Source organism: Anopheles ziemanni, chromosome X, assembly GCF_943734765.1.
Source record: "Anopheles ziemanni chromosome X, idAnoZiCoDA_A2_x.2, whole genome shotgun sequence".
In the NCBI taxonomy this organism is placed as follows: domain Eukaryota; kingdom Metazoa; phylum Arthropoda; class Insecta; order Diptera; family Culicidae; genus Anopheles; species Anopheles ziemanni.
Window position 1 is genome coordinate 17,093,323 of NC_080707.1, and position 21,399 is coordinate 17,114,721.

Consider the following 21,399-nt stretch of genomic DNA (forward strand, 5'->3'; position numbering starts at 1 on the left):
ATACAACTTTCAGATGAATCTCTCCAACTTGCTCGCAGGAAGTGTTGTAAAGTTAAATAACAATTCTGTTGGGTTCGTTTTCGATGTTAGGTGAAGATATTGTTGTCCCCATTCGACACCTGCTGTTCATGTCATTCAACCATCGTCAATAAACTGTCATTAGCATCGCCATCGTTATATCCGAAGAAACAGCTGCTGGTGGAGTAAACCTTGCCCGGGGGCAAACCGCATCTACTAGATGATGCGTGTATTCAGTTCGATGGAAATGGTGGGAAAAATTGTTGGCGCCGAAAACACCGCTGTCCACGCTGCACGCGTAGCTCCCCATCACCTTTGGCACATTGGTTTGGTCAAGCTGCTTATTTTTCCCGTTTTCCAATGATGCACAGAGAGGAAGTAATGAATGTCATGGCAGTGTGCACCTCCTTCTTCGATAAACGCCCGCCAGTGGAATATCAGCAGAGAGTCATCTGCAGTGTCTGCACAGCATCATTTCGGGCAACGGCTGCTGCGGTTCGTTTTTAGCTGGGTTTTTTTTATCTCGCGGTGTGTTGCTGTTGCACCGAACAACAAAGTACACCGCAAGACAAACACACCCCGGACGCCACTCTTCCTCCTGTGCCTGCTCCTTCGCGAAAGGCAAAAGACGGCCTGCAGTTATCAACGGATGGACCGAAAACAAAAATGGCCATCTGCTTGGGACAGGGAGTGCAAATGGAAGGTTCATGCTCCTTCGTGTTGCCAAACGTAGAAGGGTGTCTGTGCGTGAAAGCGCAAGGATCGGGGGCAAACTGCCGAGTGTGAGGACAAGGATGTTTTTTTCAGTGTGTGTGTATGTCTGTGTCTATCCATGAGACAAAGACGGAAATCCTGGGTAACAAATTTAACAACAGTGAGACATTTGGACAACATAATCCAAACGGTTTCTGCATCTGATGGTTTTGCTGCTACTTTAGCACAACGCGATGCGTACGCAGAGATGCGTGTGCGTGTTTTGTCTGCTGTCGAATGGAAACAAGTAGCAGATACTGACAAACCGGACTTGGGTGGCAGCAGACAATGAACTCCTTTCTGTGCCACACCAAGCCCAACGAGCCACAAAGAGGCTGCTCCTCTGCCGAGGTGTCCGATCGGTTTTCTTGCGGCAATCGCACGCATACATCCGCCGCGTTTGATTGGGCCATGTAAGCCGTCCCGTGTAATGGGCTGCTGCTTTGTAACAACTCTTTCGTCTTGTCTCGCACAAAATGAGCTCATCACCATCTGCGACGCTGTTATCGGGTGTGAGGCTGCCGTTTCGCGGAATGGCTTCCATGCGAGAGTTCAGCGAGGAGTCAGCGAGGTTCGGGACGATGTTCGCGAGGATATTCGTTTGCATCGTCCAGAACATTTGCGGTGGCGACAGAGGGAGGGTAATGTATACCTTACGGGAAAGGATTTACACAACCCATATCGACTGGGAAAGGACAAATAGAAGAGAAAACAAACACACACACACACACACACACACGCAACCCGTTGACGCAATTTGACAGCACGCATTGTTAAACACGGCAGAGGTAGAGGCTTTCGTAGAAGTATAAATAGTCCAAAGAAGCTGCACCCGCATACATACATGCATGCACACAACAAAACGCGCTTACATGTAAACACACATACACACACACACACACACACTCACGTGGGCGCACGCACACGCACACAGCATGCAGTTGCACGTGCATCGCGGTCAAAGGCTGACCCTTTGGTTTGCTGTATTTACTTCTAGCACCACCGTTGCTGCTTTTTTCCAGCCCTCCCACCACCCTTTATCCGAAAAGTTTGAGCTTGGTTTTTCTTGCTCTTCCCATGATGAAGCATGACAAAGCCAGAGGAGCGAGCGATTTTCCACGCGTCCCACCGCATCCTACCGGTGGCCAACCGCGAAAGGAAAGCTGCAGAATCGATCGGAATCGGAAACACAAACACACACATTCATCCCTTCCGACACAAGGAACCGCTGGTGCTGCTGCTGCTATTGCCTGCGAGCAGGAAGAAAAACGGAGGGTTCGTGAAATTCTGGGGATGATGATTTTTCACCCTACTTACGGAGAACTTTCTTTGGCACATCGAGAAACAACGACGTTCCGTGCATTTGATGCAATGCTTGGTGAATGGACGAGTAAGAGACACCCCAAATGGTGGCAAATGGGTACTCTGTTTGGCGACAATCATTTATTCAGTGTTTTGTGCGACGATTCGACAGGTATGTTTTTCTCAACGGTACAAAGGCAAACGAAGGGATAAAAAGAACATCGTTGCCCCCAAAAGACAGTCCCAGGGCTAAAAGTGGAAAGGGTCACAAACGGAAAAGCCCGTATCGAGAGATATCTTTGATTCGCCTTCGGCTAGATGCAACAACCACTTCACTTACCTTTGTGCTGGCCACCCCCACCCCCCTTCCGCTCCGCTTCACTTTGGTTGAAAGATGACCGACGGTGGCTTCGATGACGGTTTCAATCAGATACTCTTTCTCCCCGCTACTGCCTCCCCTGCTGCTGCTTTGCCGTTTGATTGGACGCACCTCTGTGGCTGCAGCTAGCTGCACGGTTGCTGTTTTCGTTCAACTGTTTCAGCTAAAACACTTCACCATTTGCACCGTGGGTTCTATGCCATTCGCGACACGGGTGATACGACACGTTACGAAAACTGGCGATTTTAGCTTTGTCACATCTCGAATTGCCCCGCGCCTCGAACCGACTGATGGATTTCCTGCAGCGCTCGACTCGATGACCGCGGTTGAACTGCTGCCTTCTTGTACTGCGGGCAGGGAAGTCGGATACAGCATGGCGAGTTCAAACCAGATTCACTGGCTGCTCGTTTCCGGAGGGGAAAACAAAATGGAAGGATTTACGAGCGTAGAAGAAGCGATTTCGACCATTGAATCAATCAACTACATAAAGTACTAGCAACAGATGGAAAAGAGCAAAACTGTTCTGTTCCTTTACCCTATTTGATGAGTATGTTTAAGCATATAAATAACGAACGAAAAACTCAACGGTGCGTTATAAACGCTAATCGCAGTTGACAGGACGTCTGCTAAGCTTAGATACAGCCCTACATGCTGTCAATCCGAAAAGCAGGTAGAAGGAGGAAAAAGGATATGAATTAAGAACCGGTTATAATTCAGCATTAATTTCTACAATTACTTTTCAATACATACACTTTAATTTAAACACGCTACGATCGAAGATGACCTAATCATCAATGATATTTTCGAAACATCTAGAACATTTCATGTTCGAAAACGTGCAATATTTCAAAAGCTTCGTCTGATCTGTTTGGGGAGCTTTCATCTGATCAGCTGCCATGTGCGTTATGTATATTATTTTACATTTCTCATCGGATTAAAATGAATAAATCTAGAAATATTAATTAAAATTTGCGGAGCAACAGTTTCCAGCCCAAGATATTTTAGTTTCGGCGATCAGAGTCAACCTATGGTAGTTGGGTGTGTTGATATATCTCAACACGGTGGAGCTTTTGCGTTGGCGCATATGACATCGGTGACGTTTGCCCTCGTTCGCAACAGTTTGTTTTGGAGGGGAGCCACAATTCGGGAGTGCCAAGCATCGTTACTTCACACCTGTGGTTAAATATGATGCTGTGCAGTGTACGACGAACCGGCTACCGACGTGCAGCAGAGCAATACAGCCACCGATCGTGACCAGCTGGCAGTAGCAAAAATTCCAAAACCCCGCGAAAATGATTTGCTGGCCGTGCATTTCTGTTCCGTAGTGTGCTCCCGCGCGTCTGCAAAATTGGTGTCCCCCCAAGATCGCGTTCTCAACCTTTCAACGCATAGAGGGCATAGGGCCTGCCAGTGCTGCTAACCGCTTCTAATGTGATAGATAGGGCATTCCACGTTGTTTTATTTTTATTCGCTTTGTTTAACCTTACTACTCACTATTCTACCCCATGCGTGCTCCCCTTTCGCCCTATGCAAGATCGTTGATTTTGATAACACTGGTTTCTGAACGTCGTTCTCGGTAGGTTGCAACTTAGCGTACGTGTTTGCACTTTCATGGTTGAATACAAACATGTTTAATATTTTAGTCTAGCGGGAAATTTTGGCTGGTCGCTCCAGTTAGCCTGTTGAGTCGGAACAGCGGTGGAGGGTGCTGCTACCAAGTAATCAAAAACCAGCTGGTCCCTCGGCCACCAACAGCGAGCGGTTACTAAATATTTTATTTTGTGTCGTTTTAGCAATCCAAATCGTCTGTTTTTCGTTACCATGATGAACGGCTCGCCGGCACCGACCTGCCTAGCCCATTTTATTCTGGCTGGCGTGACCGGTTGGTCTCTCAAGCATCTACCCGAGCACCGTTCCGATGGGATCCCGTTTGTGTTCAGCCTGCTGGTATTCCTCCTAGCATACGCGTTGCTCGGGCTCGTCCGCTTCAGTCATCCGCAGCCGAGTCTGGCGATGCGCAAACTCTACGAGCGGTTCGCCCTGCTCGCACGCGTCTGTCCACTCCCGTTCCTCAACGCACAGCTGTTCATCGAGCATCACCGGCCGGATCGGTTCTGTCCGGATTCCCTGGTCCCAATCTGCCACAAAAGCAACCTCGGGTATGCCTTTCTGCTGTCGGCACTGGTAGCCTTCGTGGCCGGATGTATCTACAGTGACCTCAGCCAGCGGCACCTGGCTGACCGTGTCGCGACCGTTGTGCTGCTGCTGAACCTCTCCGCTCTTGGGCTCGTTTCGTGCGACACCGAGAATTACTGGGGCATTGGGCTGGCCGTGTCGTTCGGCACGAAACATTTCGCGCTGCCCTGGCTGGCGGACCGGTTCTGCATACCGTTCGTGGACCTCTACACGTACGGGCTGATATTTTACGAAATCTTCACCATCAACGTTGTGATCGAGGCCCAGTTTGCCGCCGCTGAGACTGTTGTAAGATAAGAACGAACGAAGAGCGTGACATGGCAGGCGCACAAGTGAAGGCAAGAGTATAGGGAGGATATTCTTACATCACACTAAACAGACATACTAATATTTACACGTTTATAGTTACATTAGGACATTTGGTATAATTTTAAATCCAGCTAGAGTCGCACAACGAACTACGCACCGGATATTTGCTAAGGTAGTGTTTATTATTATATACATTAGAAGTGAGGCAAAGAGTACCGATAAGTCTGGGTTATTTTATATGAACTATTTTTGGACGGTTAGTACCGAAAGTGACCTACGCCTGCGTTCGTACGTACCACAGATTCAGGTTGCGTGTTTCCATGGTATTGAGCACATTCAAAGTCAAGACTGGATATAGCAGAGTATGACAACAACCGTTAGATCTACAAAACGGTGTTTTCACCGCGTTGGAGTTTACCGATAACGCCGATGAGAGGTTTCCCTTCAACATGAAGCTCTACTTTTAGCCTTTTATACAACGTTAGTAGGAAAACTTCGTCCGAAGAAAGGTAGAACCGTGACAGTGCTAACAGGGTTTAATGGGGGATGTGTTTTAAATATTTTGTTAACTGCAAATAACTAGAGCTAGGAAAAAGAAGGCTGTTCGAGGTGTTGAATAATGAACGTTCCATGAGTGGCAAGGTTTCAAGATGCTTCCAAACCAGTGCAAATAGTTTCACGTTATAACGTACTACGAGTCACACGGCAGGAGAAACATCTGCTATTATTAGGCACTGTGCTATTTCTTGATTTTGTGTTCACCAGACCGTATGTACGTTTTGTTGTTGTTAGTTTTCTGCAGTTTGCTTTATTTCACAAGTCAAGCGCTAAACGGTACAAATATGTGTGCAATATACCTTTGATGTTTTCCCCCTAGAGCGACTTTTGTTGGTCTTCATCTCTCTCTCTCTCTCTGTCCAGGCTGCGGCAAAGCGAAACAAAAAGTAGGTTAGTCGATAAACAGAAATTAATGTAATGTTTGACACGTTTAGGTGGATAGTATTACAGCAATCTGCAGAAGCGAGAAGAAACAGTGTGATGGTAAAACAAAAGTTAACGTTACTTACCATGTGGGCCGAAAGCAATAAGGCAATCTATGTTAGTAACACTCACAGCCACAACCAGCGAGATGAGGGATTCTTTTTGTTTTTAAATCCACGAATCGGGTCGACTATACTGTATCGATGAAAAGACATCACATGGTAAAATTTAAGTGGCGATCGTTGAGAGGATATTGTTAAACAGCGGTTGAACATATTCCCCGTTTATTGCGAGATGGCGCTAAATGTATACAATTCAATTCCGCTGTTGATAGATGTAAGGAATATATTTTATATGAATGTTTTATAGGAAACCTAATACATTAACAAACATTGCAATTTTGCTGCCTATTGTTTTATTTTCATAAAGCGTACGAAAAATAAGATTTTAATTTATTCAGTGGGGCCATTGCGCCATTGAAGTTTCCCGCCAGAAGCTTACAGCTGCGAGCTTTTACACAAAGCTTTGTATTTCAGCTTTCACATAGAAGCTTTTATTTCCAGTAATTTGTAATTTGAAAAAGCAGTTGTACAATAATAGTTTAACAAAAATATTGCCTATGAAATTGGTTGCCGCAGGTTTCTATTTGCCGGAATTATTCCCGAAGATGAAAACAGAAACCGTATAAAACTATCAAATGGGAATCATACAACACGTGGCCCACGTGGCGAAAGAAAAGCCATGCCTTTTCGAAACCAATCAGTGTGTGCGTTGGTCGGTTGTTCAGTTACCAAAGGCCTTACGCCACATGAAACTGGCCGGATGTGGTTTCTGTAGATGCTGGTGGGCATCATTCTCGTCTAACCTGCGCCGTAGGGTGAGGGGCTTCTAGGCTGAGTACTAAGCTTGCAAACTACTGACACAACTGCGCTGGTGCTGCCTTTTGGCCTACGACCCGCCGGTTCGGCCACCGAGAAGTAGTAGTGCCGTCAAACAGCGGCAGTCAACCAACCGCCAACGCAATTGCCACGATTGCTAAATTTAAAAGCCAGCCCACCGCACATAAACCGGCGTAGGCTGAGTGCGCGTGTGTGTGATCGGTGCCTAATGCAGTACTGCTAATGACAGCGAATGTCAAAACTAACCACTAGGTGGGAATAAATTTGTGGTTGCTTGCCAAGCATTCGCAATCGTTTGATTGCCCTGACGCTGAGACGTGAAGGTGGGGGGAGGGGGGGTTTTGGGAGGGGCGAGTGGAAAACGCAAACCGGCCCAGGCCCTCGTGGCAGCTCTTCGGCACATTCACGAGTGCGCGACCAAATAAGTGGCCGTCGGCACCGGTCGAATGTTAAAAACGGCAAACGTTGCCAAATGAAACAGAAAACATCTCGGAGCTCGGGTTTCTTCTAATGCCGTATATGATAACCCTTTTTCAGTGAAGATGAATTTGTAGTTAGCAGCCTATGCCAATTACACACCAGTACTAGTAAGGTATGAAACAAAACACTCCTTTCTCGCACTCCATTTCTATAAAAATAAAACAATCCAATTTTCATTTTGATTTAGTTTGAAACCACATCAATTATTTAAACTATATAAGGTCTTGTAGGTCCTTCCTTTCTGTACGTCATTGACAATGGGAGGAAAAGGTTGCCAAAATGTTGAGAATGCACCCCGCTATAAACATAGAGAATATCGATTAAAAACAAGCACAAAGAAGGTACTCAGTATCCTTAACTAATATTATTTTTCACAGAAGAAAGAAGTGTAACAAACATGTGGCGCTTTGTTTTATTGAACATATAGTAACATGTAAAGATACTGAATACAGCTCGAGCACAATATCTCATTTAAGCCCTTGTAATTCATTAAATGGTGATATCAAAATCATTAAGGCTCGATCTCGTTTTTCTATTAAATACCATAAAAATCACGTAGGATTTAAAACGTTAGTGATGATACTCCGTTACTTTACTTGTGTGTAAATGATGTCATTCAGCTAAAACAATGCAGAGTACTTCACACTCACCCTATCAAGGTTGCTTAGAACAAACGTAGGTATTGCGCATTGACCCCTGTTAATACATGAGGGAAGGATGTGCATTAAATGCTGGAATTAGAGACTGAATGAATGAGGTTCATCCAGCGGTGGCGGCCATCGCTGCAGTTTCAGTGCGACCGGACATTCATTAGCCATGGATCGATGGGATGCTGGAGGAGTGGATCTACTGCCACGCGACGGCTCGTCGGGGCAATACAGCGATGTTAATGATGGTCACCAACACCAGCCGGCGGCGTGCTCGGGCCCTACGATTTGTTTCATGGTGTCCGGCTGCCAGTTCCTGACGTATTTATTCCGATTCTGCAATCGAACGCGCCCGAGGGGCCCGTTTGCCCAGCGTTGCTTATCTCCTTATCAACAAGGATGCGTCGCCTGGCGTCTGGCGGATTGGATACGGACGGGCAGGGGAGGGGTGAGCTGACGAACCGTTATTGAATTTATCCTTTGGACAAAACCCCCGTCGCCGGCGTTCGTTCGAGTCGCACCGAAATTGAATTTAAAGTCGTAATGAATTTAAATCAATTTGACTTCCACGGTGAGTAAACAACTGCGGGGGGTACCGAGGTACGCGCCGTGACGCCAGGGAATGCCAGACAAAGAGCTCCGGATGGGATGCTGGGTTTGAGTTTTCGGTCGGCCGGGGGTTCCTTTTTTATATTTGCTCGGGTTATCAAGATCCGGCCAGGTAGGGCGTTCCAAAACGCTATCCTAAGTCACCGGTTGACCTCCGGGTTGCTGAGGGTTGCGTTGATGGCACAGGCTGCAAGCTAACTAGCTTCCGCCCCACACCCTGCCGAACACAAAAGACACCACGGTCGGCGGTAAACCGAAACATGCTGGATCTCGTGGGGGAGATGTGAGCATTCAACATGACTCGGTAAACATTCAATCCTCCCCCCCGGCCGAGCAGGATATCGTGAGATACCTGAATGCGCAGCCATTCCCTACCGTGTTTCTTATACCGTGTAATTTTGTGCCGTATGTCCTTACCGTCGGTGGACTGAGATGCCTGAGGTGCAACGGGGTGTATTGGGCTCATTAGGAGCGACTGCAGATTTCGAACAAGCTTCCGATACTGGATGATCTGAAGATAACTTGAACTTGAACTAGGAACATCCGATGTACTTACTTGCAAGAGGTAACGAACTCCTTCAAGTTTTTAAATCGTCCAGATTGTCTATGCCTTTACCTCTGAGGAAATTGAGGCCATTTTTCGACGGCTTAACGAAATCCTATAAAACAAGTAATCAAACACTCGCGACCACGTCATTTTCCCTAAAGTTCCATTTTCCTTTTTGTACGGAATTTCGCGAAAGCCGTCGTTAACGGAGAATGTCCGCAATTACCTCGGAGGTTAAGGTTGTGGACGCTTCAGAGCCTCAGAGTGGCGTTGCCGTCGGTATTTCGCCGTCGGTATTTCGGAATCACCTCAAATGATCATAGATATGTTCGTAGTTGAAAACAGACGAACCTGCCCGATTGCGTCAATCCTCAAGGCGATATAGGGAAATAGCGGGTAAACCTGATGCACCTAACCACCGGCCTTGGCTGGAAGCGTTCTTCTTGCGCCATTTAGAATCACACCCGAATCCCCGCCGTGTGACACTTGCTATCTACTCTGCAGCCGAAGCTGGACATAAACTTACCGGCTTGGTTTTATATTTCTGGGGCGTCGCAAATCCCGTTTGCGGGAGCTCCCAACCAAGGCGACAGTGTGCGGTACAGTTGGCATTAGTACTTCCTAGTTGGTGTATCGGTTCTTTTTTGTTGTCCAGTTCTCGTTTGCGTAAAATTCAGCCGGTCGTTGAATGCAACCGGAACGGATTCGTACGACCAAAGACCTCCGCCGGCCATAGGTTACGTTGAGAGATTGATAGAGAGAGAGAGAGAGAGCATCAGAGCAGGGGAAGCTGAACACACTGCTGCTGCTGTGAAATACATTTTTGATGAGATCTAAAAAGGTTTTGGAGTTATCGTCCCACCTTCCCCATCCCCTCAGCCGTTGAGGGTAAACCCTAATCTTTGCCATCGTCTGCAGGAGTTGGAGTCGGCCACCGGTTCGCTTCAAAGTGGCAACGCTAGGTCCACTTCGAGTGGTCGGCTCCAGTTCACCTCTGCTGGAACTTTCGACGTTGCACTCCAGTGCGCACGTCGGTGGGGGGTGGGGATTTTTGAGGCGTGGACCTCGCTCCATTATCCGGGGCAGAAGATTTGTCCATAAATTCTGGGGACATCTAGATTAGCTGTGTGGCGTAGCGAACCGGAATGCTGGGGATAATTGGAGCAGCAGCGGCTAGCATCGAAAACCATCCAAGTCCGGAAGCAGGAAACCCTCCGGAGCTGGTCGTGGCAAGCACACAAGCACACACAAAAAAAAAAGACGAAAACAAAAACAAAAAGAACAAACACCCCGAACCTGGAAACACCGGCCACACCGAGGTTGTGGCGCAATAATTTATTTTGTCTACCGTGTGCGAGAGTTTCGGGGCGCCAGGCATTGTGCCTTGCACCGGTCTCCTCCAGGCGCAGTGCAATTTGACGGCTGATAGCATTCGTTTAAAAATTAACAGCCCGCTACGAGCTTGTACGCCACTTTTTGCAGCACTTAAGTGGTGTTGTAGTGGATTTAAAGACATCCATTCGGCGGAAGATTTGCCGTTCATCCGATTCCTTTGCTAGGTTCGCAATCCATCAGTCGACGGAATGCGGTTCAAGGGGAATCAATCTGACACTCCAGAGTCCATTACGGACTCAAAATCCAAACGAAAAATGTGCACAATCAACATCGATACCTTCCAGTCCAGTTAAAAAAGAAAACATCCACACCGAGCGTACCACACGTACAATATACCTATATGTATAGCCGAATGGCATCTATAGACGATCCCGAAAACGTCGGTTTTCGCCATCCTCGAATCCATTTCATGGTTCACCGCGCAAACAACTGCTAAAAATGTCCTGGTCCCGGTCGGTACCGCTTCACGTTCGCCAAATCCGCTCGCACACGGTACTCCGGGAGGTAGGCGCGCGCCCGGAGAAAAAGGGGTTCGCACACACACAGGTTGGCTGCGGTCCATGCAGTGGAAAATCTGGTGCCCGATTTATGGAGCCTGTCGAATTAGGGCCAATTGTTACCGCTGCATGAAATTGTGGCCCACAAATCTTGCCGAAGCTAGGAACGCTTGCTCCCTGGAGGCGCGGCGGGTTGGGATGTCGATGTGTCCGATCGATAGAGCTCTGGTGCTGCGAGGACTGAGGCGGCATTCGGAGTGGAATTTCGTGGGTTTGGGTGTAACATTTCCCGGCGGTCGGCTGTTCCTTTGCCAGATGTGGAAATCTGCACAGTGCTCTTAACAGGATATGTGAGCTTATCAGTTTTCTTTGCCGTAAAGAATTGAGCACCTCATAGGGCAGGGCTTTCTAATGGTCTTAGTCTCATTCCTTTAGTCTTTTTTTAACATTGTTCATTGAAAGATGTTTTAACTTGACATTTCGCCACCATATTTAGTTCAATCTAGAATAACTGCCACATACTTCTAAAACCGTCGGTGTTCACGTTAAACTCTCCCAGAAGGTGATGTCACTCAGCGCCCGCCCGAAATAACCGGTGCTTGGTGGAGGACGTACACCGCATCGATCCCTGCTAAAACCCTGGATAACCCTTCCGGATAACGGATTTGGATGGGGATGAAAAAGAAGAAAAGAACCGAATAAAAGGGGTAAAGATAGCGATCCTGCTGACGGCACCTCGCAATGGGCACCATTGAGGTGAACCCGGAACGAAAACAAAACTTTCCATGCCTAACGTGGCGACAATGTGCGCGGGCTAGCGGCGAAGATAGCTGATAGCCACGTATGTGCAAACCCGGCTAAAGCAAGCGGAAAATTGCAAGGATTGAGCGGGCTCCCAGGGTTTCCGGGCGCACCGTGCAGCGTCGTCGTCTTCTTGTTAGTTATTGGCAGAACTGATCGATAAATTGGAACGAATTTTATTGCGTTCCTAGCGGTATCGCATCCCGTACGTAACGAACCGATGGTGGAATGATTGCTTCATTGGCAATCCTCAACTCCAAGGCGTTCCGCCGTGGCGGGTTTCCTTTGGAGAAGTCACCCGATCGCGCGAAATCCCTTCTTCCCAGGGTTGGCTGCGCTGGTTTAGCTTCCGATACGCGTTATATCGGGCTCGAAACACTTTCTGGTGTACCGCTAAAGGCCTCAAATTCGAAGCAATTGCCTGAAAGGCATCACTGCCATCTTCCGTTTGCAAAAAACTGAACCTAATTTTTTGGGTTAGATTTCTCCCAATGCTTTAAAAACGCGCGAGGGATAGTTTATGGGTAAACGAATGGAGTGACGTCTTAATCGTCGTTGTACATCACTGCTCCTCCAATTTGCAGAGTACATGTCGTCCACAGACATTTGTTTTTAAGTTGAAATAATTGAATTTCGCCCAATTCTACGTTAACATATCATAAGTAGGATGAGAAAAGTGAGAAAATTCGTAAAAATTACCAAAGAAGATGGATAAATGTTAGAAAATAGTTGAAAACTGGAAGAATTAATAAAAGAATACCGTACCGAATACCGTAATTTGTAGTACATAATGCATGAACGTGATCACTGGAAGTAGGCACTTCGTACGTAGGCACCTCGAGATGCCTAGTCAATTTTAATTGTCTTCTAAACTATAGAGAGATGATTCGAACAGTTTATTGGTAGTATATATTTATTGTTTATAACATTCCGTTCATTTAGATTTTATTTGATTAAACAAATGGCAAAAAATGAAACAAATATAGAGACAATTTAGTGTACATTACAAAAGAAAATAATATCAATCAGTTTAGCAGTGAAGCTGGATAATTTTTCATGCATTCGAATTCTTCCCAAATTTTTAATGTGATAGGTTTATATGAAAAGAACGAATTCATTACTAAAAGGGCAACTCACTCACTGTGTATGGACTACATTAAAAAAATCAGAGATTTGGAAGAGTTTGGAGTCTGCACTTGTCGTTTTGGCTATGTTATACCTTTGTACCAAGAGTTTTCCACTCTTCGAATGATGTGTTTTATTAGTTAATGACTCAAAACTACGCGCAAATGGCGAATAAAAGTCTAGTTTAGGTCTTATTCGATGTGTTTTATGACGTTCTACAAAATTCATTTATTCCTGTGGTAATAAACAACGTACATCTTTTGTGAGTAACTGTTCTTTTTAACTTAGGTTTAGTTGAAAGCAGGATTCTTGTCAATTAGTTCGTAAAACGCAGAGTAGGTTCTTCTTCGTTCGATTAAGCCTCTACTTTTGACTCGACCATCGGTATTTGGAATAAAGGACTCAAACTACAGCAAACAGTTTCCCGGATGTTTGAGAAACACTACTTGCGTGCCTTGGGCCCGGTATACCCGATGTAGCAGACGCTGATTAATGGATGCCTCAGCTGTGATAAATATTCTTTCGCCCGAATTTCTCGAGCAGCTTTGCCGACGAACGGGTTGTTTGAATAAAACTTGGAAAACTTCCCCTTCACCCTGGGTAGGGAGGGCCTTCTCTATGTGTGTGTGTGTGTGTGTGTGTTTGTGATGAAAGGTTGAAGAACAGAACGCGCCACTTTCCACCGTTGTTAGCCTGCCATAAAAGTCCCAAAGAGTTGTCTTCAGTGAGCGATTAATTGTTTCAATTTGCTTGGCACATCCAAGGCTCCAAGTGGGTGGGAGGACGGTGGGAAACTCTTTCAGCCCAAACATTTCCACCCCCCCCTCCCCCTCCAGCATACGACGGCGGCATTCGGTGGTTTTCGGGGAGTTCGGTTCGCGAACTTTGTGTGCACTGCTAACGATGTGTGTAGATCGTTGATTGGATTTTCCCTTCTCGGGAGAAAAGGCGGGCTTTCCAGCTAATTTTTCATCGCCACCGAAAAGCCTCTCGAGCGAGACCGAGCAAACACATCCACGTATGTGTGTGTGTTTGTTGGTGTGTCTGGGAGTTTTGATTGCACGCAGACGAATTGATTGAGATTAACGAACGTCGCGTCGTCGAAGGAGCCCAAGTTTTTCGAGCGCTTTTCCACCTCAACGCGGGGTGGTACCTCTTAATTCTTGCCGTCTTTTCCAACCGTGCGCTAATCATTTCTCCAGCGCGTGCTTGTTCGTTTCGTTTTTGCGTAGATAATTCCCCCCACTTCCCCTCCCCCGTCGCTGGAATGGGGAATCACTTCACGGGGAGGAAACACCCATGCAGCCCAAAAGCCAAACAAAACATCATCAATAATGGAGGCATGACAGGCCCGTGCCGGATGGTGCCCGTGGATGTTGATGAAATGAAATAATATCCTCGCCGGGTTTTTTTTCCATACCCTTGCCGATTTTCCACGCGTGAGCCCGCGGGAAACAATAGAAACAATTAAAAATGGCCCCAAACACAATTGACGAGCCGAACTAGTGGAGCGGAAATAAAGTTCAACCCTTGGGAAGGCATTTTAAAGTCAAATTAACAAAACAACAATATAATATAGCCAAGAAAATAAACCATTCCTTTACAATCTGTCACGTTATCAAAAGTTATCAGGTCTTCGTTGAATGTTTGAAGGAAACAATTGATAATTTGTTTGTTTTTCTATCGCGAAACATAATTTTTGCACTTCAAGGGTTAGCAAAAAGGATACACACGTACCAACCCGTACCCGATACAGTGGACCCAAAGGGGGAAAAAATGAAAGACAAAAACAGGTCAACCTCACCATCGCTATTTGTGGTTGGCAATTGTTCGCTGGTTGTGCGTTTTTTAATTTTAATTGTGGGTGTGAGTGCGTGTGTCTGTTTTTTTTTCCTTTCTCTACTTTCTGTTGTTTATGTTGTTGTCCTTTTTGTTTGTAGTTGTTGCTATTGTTGTTTTGTAGTAGTTTGGTGCAAAAGGTTAAACCAGGCAGGCCAGACCGGGAAGACCGCACCGCGTTGGTTTACACTTTTGATCACCCAAAAGCCCACAAATAACAACGAAAATAAAACGAAAAAAAAACGGAAAAACGAAACACCGTCATAAAAAGGAAAAAGGAAAAAAAACCTCGTGAAAATTGGGAAACCAGAATTGGTTGGGAGTGGGAAATTGCGTCGGGAAAAATGGTCGTGCGCGCGCGTGTGTGGGCAGCAAAAATAGATAGAGAGCGAAAAAGGGAAAGAGAGAGTGTGTGAGGGAGAAGAAGCGAGAAAGTTGAAAGTGTGTCCCATCCCACCGCACAGTGGGTGTAGGCGTACACACGTACGTTGGCCAGGGTGGAGGGGGGAGAAACAAACGGGCCCCTGCCTATTGGCCGAACGGGAGAAACAAGCGATGGTGGCAAGCCATTTGGGTGTCGGTTTTTCCCGGTGATTTCCCTTTCTCCGAGGTAGCATTTTCTTAACCGGTTTCCTCGAACACGGAAAAGGGGCATTTTTCCGATGGCGCGATTAACGTGCTTGGCATTATTCTTTTCGGGAAATAAAAAAAAAAACAACAACACCGAAGTGGCCCCTAACACTAACTAATCCGGGCATTATCAACCCCGGGCCAAGGTAGGTCTGTTTACACAGTGGGAAAGGAGAAAAAAAACAAACTCCCATTTTCCGGGGTTCACTGGCTACCGGTTTGGGTTTTGTTTCTTCCGAGTCGCTCCCGGGGGAGGCATCATCCAATTTTGGGCCGGGCGTAGAACAAAACCCCGAAAAAGAAACAGATACCAGACCATATTTTCCCGACTTTCCCCCGAACCCAACTGACCAGCCCGCTTTAATGATGATGGCACAAAACCTGGACGGTATGGGAATGGAGAAAAAAAAACATACGATGTGACAATCGAAGGTGAAAAAAAGAAACAGGAGAGCGGGGGGTGGAACGAGAAGTGATTATTGATCCTGACGAGCAGCATGGAAATTTCCGTAAATGTGCATAAAAAAGTGCCCGGCGCCATAATGATGATGACGATGGGCGTTCAAATGGTTCATCTTGTTTTGTTTGCGTAAGTTTTCCGCCGCCAGTTTCGGAAAAAAGGTGTATGTGGCTGCCTTCGGTATGTTTGCGTAAGGTAAGGTGAGGCAATATGCACTCCTTAAAAGAAATATATTCATTTTTCTGTAGTTAATTCAATCCACCACGCTTTATAACATATTTTCGATGGCTCGTTTCTTAGTAAAAATATCAAAACAATATTAAACCATTGGATTTTTAATCATACATTTCAGTAGAATGTATCGAAAATTAACAACCCGGTGAATATTAGTTTCGGAAGAAGATGTTTTAGTTATTTTCGTATTATTTTCGGAGTTGTTCAACTTCTTATTAAAGTACTTGATGCATACTGGCTGAATTGAACCTTCTTATTTTAACAGTTTGTTATGATTTCAAATCAAATTCCTTTTATCTTCGTCAAATATTCAATTTCTTCATGTATTTTTAGACTCATATTTCTGCTTAAAACATGTGCATTTTAACCCACTTTCCCCTTTATGAGAGTTTATTGAGTGTTCAACCGTAGGAAAGTGCCATTTGGCATGTTTTGCATAGACTGTAATAGATTGTATCGTAACGATTGCATTGATTACACGATATTTTCGAGTATCCATCCCAAGGGAAATTGTCTCACAAGTCGTGAAAGACAATTGTGCATGTTAACAACGTCTTTTTTCTAGTTTCAAATCAAACACACTCAAGTTATTCGATGCCATCTTCTCCATTAAGCCTGTGTATAGATGTAGCTTTCCATCAGCGGTGTAGCTTGAAAAAGAAAGAAATGATTTGACGACTCCAAAAACCAACAAACATTTCCATCTATTTCGGATTCCATTTTGCAAGTTTTTATTCACAAGTTTTTTTTTTGCAAGTTGCATATTCGCTCAAAGGAATGTGTACATTTTCCTATGCAATTTAATTGTTTTTTCTTTCATATAAACTCTAGATTTGATCTAAAATTAGCGGTGAAGTCTGTGAAGGTGAAGGTCAGTTCTTTTAAAGCTGCACCGTAGTGTTTGTAATTGCAAAGATTTTCCTGCAATAAGAAAGGCGTATTACTCTAAATGCGTTCACCATAAACACCGTCTCTCGGGACATCAAATAATCCATTTCGATTGCTCGGTTTATGGCTTCTTCTTCGGTGGTGGAAGCTTGTAAACGACGATAAACTTGTTCATCGCATCGGCGAGTATTTGTGTGTGATTGTTGGGTGCAAAAAGAATAGAACAAAATAACAATAAAAAAGGGTTTGTGTTGCGAAAGTGCAACGCTGCAGCTCGCATTCATACATCACCGGCAGCAAATCCGCTGCAACCATCAAATCCGGAGCGGAAGAAATTGAGTGATCACACGGAACCAGAAAAAAAACGGAATCCCGGAACCCGCGGGAACGAGTGAACGAAGGAAAACGAAGAAGAGGAGGGGAAAAAACACAACAAACGACACATCGACAAGCCCGAAGGAAACCCCTTTTCCTTGGGCCGAACCGTTTCGCTCCGATTCGATGTGGTTCCGGCAGGGAAGCAGATAAAAACGTCTCACCGGCGCTTTGCAGCCGAGTTTCCACTCGACGGCTGCGGCAGGCATTCCGGGAAACCACGGAAAAACACACCGAATTTACATGCCTCCACGGTTCGAGCCGTGGAAGATTCGCGGACACGATTGTATGCACAAGTCATTACCGAGCGGGCTAACACTTTCCTTTTTCGCCCTTTGGCCCCGGTTGTGCATGCATGTGTGTTTTATGTCAATTTCCTTTCGTCCTTTTTTTCTGCTCCGAGCGTCACGGAAAAGATTTATCGGGATGCAAAAAAAAAACGAATAACGAAACAAATTAAATGCACCCAACACGACTCGGCTCGGTGAAAGGGAAAAGCGAAAAACTCGCCGGCAGAAAAACGCAAATCATTCGGTAAACGACACCGAACTACCGGCTGGGGAAAGCGGAATTATGTGTTTGCCTAAAATATTATCCGCGAAAAACCCGAAATGCTGACGGGATCGTCTGCGTACACGCACTGTTCGGGCAAATAGGATACATAAATACACACACACCGGGAATGCAAATCGGCTGGAAGGGAAAACTGCCGAAACACACCGGAACAAACCGGCAAAGGGTTTCGTTCTAATCGATTTCCAACCCATTCGCATATTTGTTGAATGCGTTTTCTATTGACATAATGCTCGATGGGTCGTCCAAAACTATCACTCCCGACCGTATTAATCGTTCAAGGCAAACCTATTCGCTTGTAAATTGTCAGTGTTTCCGAATAAATAAACATTACCTTTTAATAAAATATCGGTTCGCGAGTTTTCCCCTCTCCAAGATTTCCAGGGAAGTATAAGATGAGAAAATATCAATCGTGCAAATTAAAACAACATGTTTGTCCATCCACTGTTTGGCAAACCAAATTGTTTTCTCTAAATTGCACTTTTATTGCTATACATGTTTGTTAGTCACATTAAAAATTATCTGTATAATTAACAATTGTACTTACAACTCAAAAAGCATAGCATCTTAGAGATAGTAAAATAAAAAAAGTGAAAGTAAACAAAAGACAAATGGATGGCCGAAACACAGAGAAGAACATGAAGAAGAAGAAAAAAAAGAAGAAGAAGAACACAAAAATACTTCTCATTGCTTGGAAACAGAAAAAGCAGTTGAATTATTTCTCATCTTGCATTCATAGAAACCACTTAATTTTCAATATGTTTCTTTATATTCGTAGCATGTTTTTCGAATATTTTTCAATAAAACTGACAGAACAGTTGATTTCTGTGTCGTCTTCGAAACACGCAACGCAGCATCCGTGTCAGAGTTAACAGAAAAGAAATCGTAACTAATTCACGAAACGGAGGAAAGAACATAAGGGTAAGAAAGAAAGAAAAATGCATACTCACACGATGAAAGGGAAAATAAAAAACAAAAAAACACATCTCCCGAGTCCCTAATGACAGCGAAAGGGTTGTTAACATCTCTATAAACGTTGCACACACGTGCAGCGCACGACGTTGAATTGTTTCGTTCCGATGTTCCGCCGTCAAAGGTCGGTCCGTCGCCCCACGGGAGGAGGGGGGAAGCGGGATGGAAAAAGACGATGAAAAGTGATGATATGTATAGGGTACATGCATGTATGTGTGCGCGAAAAATTGCAACCGTGCGATCGGTTTTCGCCCAGCAAAAGTATGGAAACGTCAATGGAAGGTGATAACAAGCGGAGGTAGACGCAATAACAAAAAGCAACAAACAAAAAAAAAAAGGAAAAGCGCTAGGAAACTGCGTGTGGCCTAGCCCGAGCAGGGAAAAGGAATGGAAGAATAAAAGATAAAATGGAAATAAGAAGAAGAAAGAAAAATCCCCGGGAAAACAACAACATCGAGTGAATGTGTGACATAGCGGAAGAGACAAAAGCTAAATGCCAAACAATCCGTCACACATAACACGGATCGCCGACAGCGTCGAACATGCAAACGAGATGCTGTCGGTGGGATGGTGTCCGCGGAAGGGTGGAAAATTTGTGCCGGAAGGAGCGGAAAACAGGGGACAATAGAAAGTGACAAGGGAGGGAGGCTTAATTTTTGTTAAATGATAAAAAAAAAACGCGACGCAAAGACCCGAAAGGACACCAGCTCGGGAGGCCGATTTCCCGCAACCGATTTTCCGGGCCCGAGGACGTCGGGCGTCGATGACACGTCGCTTTCGATGTCACTTTGGTCGATCAAAAACGTCCTTTATCCGGTCGTTATCCGGCCAGGCCCGACTGTGAGGGTTTTTTTCCCAACCGGGGTGGGGGGTTTTCCACCCATGGTTGCTCGTTTGTTTTTTTGCGTTCACTCACCGTCAACCCCTCGCTCATCTTCGCTCGCTACTTCGGCCATTTATTTGCATCCGTCTGCGTATACCATGCCAAATTTCGTTTGTTTAATGACGACGACGACGACGACGACGGCGGGCTGTCCTGCAGACGATCATCATTATCGTCAGCTGCCGAAGGGCGCTGCATGTAAACAAAAAAAAAAAAAAAATAAAGGGAAAAAGGATTTAGCCTCCGTCTAGGTGCGTTTTGATTTGGTTTCTCTTCAACAGTTTCCCACTTCTCGGTGGTTTGGGACGATGTTCTACAACCATAATAAATTTTTACACTTTTGCAGTGTTTCGCAACCTCTCATGTTTGGCTTTTTTTCTAACTGTGTAATACAACCATTGAACTTTTACTCGAATACATATATTATTGTCATTGTCAGCGTTGCCACTTTTGTCCCTTAGGCATCTCTTTCGGATAAAGTGCATCGAATTTTGGCTCTGACGCATCTATTTTTGTATCTAATTGTGGTTATTCGAGAAAATAAAGCTCAAAGATGAATAAATATCAATAAATTAATGCTTTCAAACCAAGCAGTGTCAATTACCATGTATTTTTGAAGCAATTTTCTGCGCACTGTTTTGCTTTGTTTTTATACGTGTTTCGAAATTTCGTGTGTTTTCGCATATTTGATATGTGCCGAACATTTTGTTAATTATTATGTATAATTGTCGCATAGATTTGAATGTTTGTGCTTTAATATGTGTGTACGTAATGTCTATTTAAAAGTACAAAGTCACAGAATAAGCAGCAAACAATACTAAAAGGAATGATTAGAAATTACTGTCGGTTTTATCGCTATCTAACCATTTTCGATACATTAGGCCGATCGGGCTAGCCGTAGGTAGAGTGAAATGTTGCAAAGGACCACCACCAGCATGTGCACAAACATTCACAACTACACACGAATGACCGGGAGAGTATCAACACGGATCAGTAAATCACTAACTGCGTTTGAATCTTGTTAGGAAGGAAAACTGCATCAATCCGTTCACGCGAAGGCGGGATGTTATTTGGATACATGATGCAAAATAACGCCCTCACAACCCCCCCCCCCCCCCCCCTCCCCACCCCGCTCGCTTCATCCCGTTTGCTTTTTACTGCAGGTGAGAGATATTGTGAAAGCGGTTTTACTTTGGTTCAAAACTATAAAGAGCTAGAAAGGGGGTGGAAAGCGGGGGGATGGGAGGATAGGGTCAAGTTGGGAGGTTAGGTTAGTGTGTTACCGTCCATCTCCTGCTGGCGGGGCCGAAGGGGTAAAATCCGAGGATGCGCAAGGGGGTTGCATTTCTTTTTTCTTTTCGGCTCGGTTCGATTTTCACGACTCGCACCAGTGCACACAATCGTCCGGTGGTGGTTAGAATGTTTGTGTGTGTGTGTGTGTGTGCTGTTCGCTTGCCAAGCGCTCCCAACGGACCCCCTTTTCCCTCCCTTCTCCCCTCCTATAGTTCCCTTTTTCATCCGCCCTCAATTGCATTCACTCACAATTTGCTGCACAATTTTTGCTAACATCATTCAGTTACACTAGACAAACCAATGAACATACTATA

The 21,399-nt window shown here is 45.2% G+C and overlaps 1 protein-coding gene across 1 annotated transcript; it reads left to right on the forward strand.

Moving 5' to 3' along the window:
* Positions 1–4,089: 4,089 nt before the first annotated feature.
* LOC131290906 (uncharacterized) lies at positions 4,090–5,056 on the forward strand. Its single transcript, XM_058320093.1, has 2 exons — positions 4,090–4,170; positions 4,246–5,056. Exon 2 carries the CDS (start codon positions 4,274–4,276, stop codon positions 4,943–4,945), a length of 672 nt encoding a protein of 223 aa, XP_058176076.1. The 5' UTR covers positions 4,090–4,170; positions 4,246–4,273; the 3' UTR covers positions 4,946–5,056.
* Positions 5,057–21,399: the final 16,343 nt, after the last annotated feature.

Excerpts from the sequence above, each read along its gene's own strand:
- LOC131290906 (XM_058320093.1), top strand. The coding sequence starts at position 4,274 with ATGATGAACGGCTCGCCGGCACCGACCTGCCTAGCCCATTTTATTCTG.